Source organism: Aquarana catesbeiana, linkage group LG07 (assembly GCF_042186555.1).
Source record: "Aquarana catesbeiana isolate 2022-GZ linkage group LG07, ASM4218655v1, whole genome shotgun sequence".
In the NCBI taxonomy this organism is placed as follows: domain Eukaryota; kingdom Metazoa; phylum Chordata; class Amphibia; order Anura; family Ranidae; genus Aquarana; species Aquarana catesbeiana.
In genome coordinates this window covers 4,831,614-4,833,218 of record NC_133330.1, presented here as the reverse complement: position 1 = coordinate 4,833,218, position 1,605 = coordinate 4,831,614, and the positions used below count along the sequence as shown (strand labels likewise).

The following is a 1,605-nucleotide window of genomic DNA, read 5'->3' as shown; positions in this document are numbered from 1 at the left end:
CAAGCGTCATCCAAGAGCACAGTGCGTCATCCAAGAGGGCGTCACAGATATTAGTCACAGATATTTTGAGGATAACCAAAAGTGTATTGAATATGCTACATTTGGTCTGTGGGTTACAATGACCCCCGGTCATGCAAGGGTAAGTACAAGTATGAGCACCCGACATGTTTACATTTTATAAAGGACAATAGTGAAATTTTTAAACAACTAAAAAAGGCACAGAAATGCAAAAAGTGTCATTGCTCTCAATGATATTTTAATCATACTTGTATTAACTTTAAGTGATAATAGGACCTCATAAGTGATTCTATAAGGTCCTTGTTCCTCAGGCTGTAGATCAGAGGATTCAGCAATGGGTTAAATAGGGCAGATATGACTGAAAACAGTTTGTTTAAATTGACCATATAGCTGGAGGTGGGAACCAAGTAAATAAAAATTAAGGAGCCATAAAAGATGAAGACCACGGTCAGGTGTGATGAGCAGGTGGAGAATGTTTTACTCTTTCCAATCTTGCTACGGATTCTGAGGATGGTCCTGAAAATATAGACATAGGGAAGAAAGGTCATAAGAAAGGCTCCTAATCCAAGACCACCACCTACTAAGAATACGACAACCATGTTTATGAAGGGGTCAGTACATGTAATTTGATATAAGTGTGGAAGGTCACAGAAAAAGTTATGGATGGAAGCTGCTCTGCAGAAGGACAACCTGAGCAAAAATAAAGTATAAACCAAAGCGTGAGAACATCCTGCAATCCAGACCAGAGAGGCCATACGAGTACAGACCCTCCAAGACATTATTTGTTTGTAATGTAGGGGGTGGCAGATGGCAATGTAGCGGTCGTAGGACATAGCTGAGAGCAAGAAAATTTCTGAGTCAGCAAAGGAGATGTAGAAAAAGACTTGGGCTATACAGGCAGGAATGGATATTAATCTGTGTTTTGTGACCAAATCAAAGAGCATCCTTGGTGCGGTCACTGATGAATAGCACATGTCCAGAAATGCCAAGTTGGCAAGAAAAAAATACATTGGGTTGTGCAGATGGTAGTCAGTGAGGACCAAGAAAAAAATAAGAAGGTTTATGATAACAGTCATCAGATAAATCAGAAGGAAGAACACAAAAAGTACATTCATGGTCAGAGGATGGTCTGATAGACCCACAAGAGTGAAAGAGGAAATCTCTGTCATATTCCTCATATTATTATTTTTTTTCTCTCTTAAAATGTATCAGTATAGATGAATAATAAAGTGATGGATCTGAGGATTAATAGGAAAACATGTACGGTGTACATACACATTATACTCAAGTTTACATGTATTCATTTCTAGCAGCTAATGATTTATTCTTATATAAAATGTTGGCACTCCCGTAGGACAGTCTGCTGTGCTGTAAGAACACAAAGCTGAAAGTCCCATAAAAGGTCTCCTAAGATTGAATTAATAACACCTTGGGAGCCCCTTTTCATTAGTTGAATACAGTCTTTAAAATTTAAATTTAGAATTCACTGAAAGTATCTTTTTGTCACCTATTTTACTTACTTATTGGTTAGTGCCAGTGGACAGATATAAAACACTATTAACCACTTGCCTACCGGGCCCTTTCACC

At 38.2% G+C, this 1,605-nt stretch overlaps 1 protein-coding gene across 1 annotated transcript; it reads right to left on the bottom strand.

The window, feature by feature from the left end:
* Positions 1–260: 260 nt before the first annotated feature.
* On the bottom strand, positions 261–1,214 carry LOC141102462 (olfactory receptor 5AR1-like). Its single transcript, XM_073591406.1, has one exon. The coding sequence runs from the start codon at positions 1,194–1,196 to the stop codon at positions 261–263; it is 936 nt and encodes a 311-aa protein (XP_073447507.1). The 5' UTR covers positions 1,197–1,214.
* Positions 1,215–1,605: the final 391 nt, after the last annotated feature.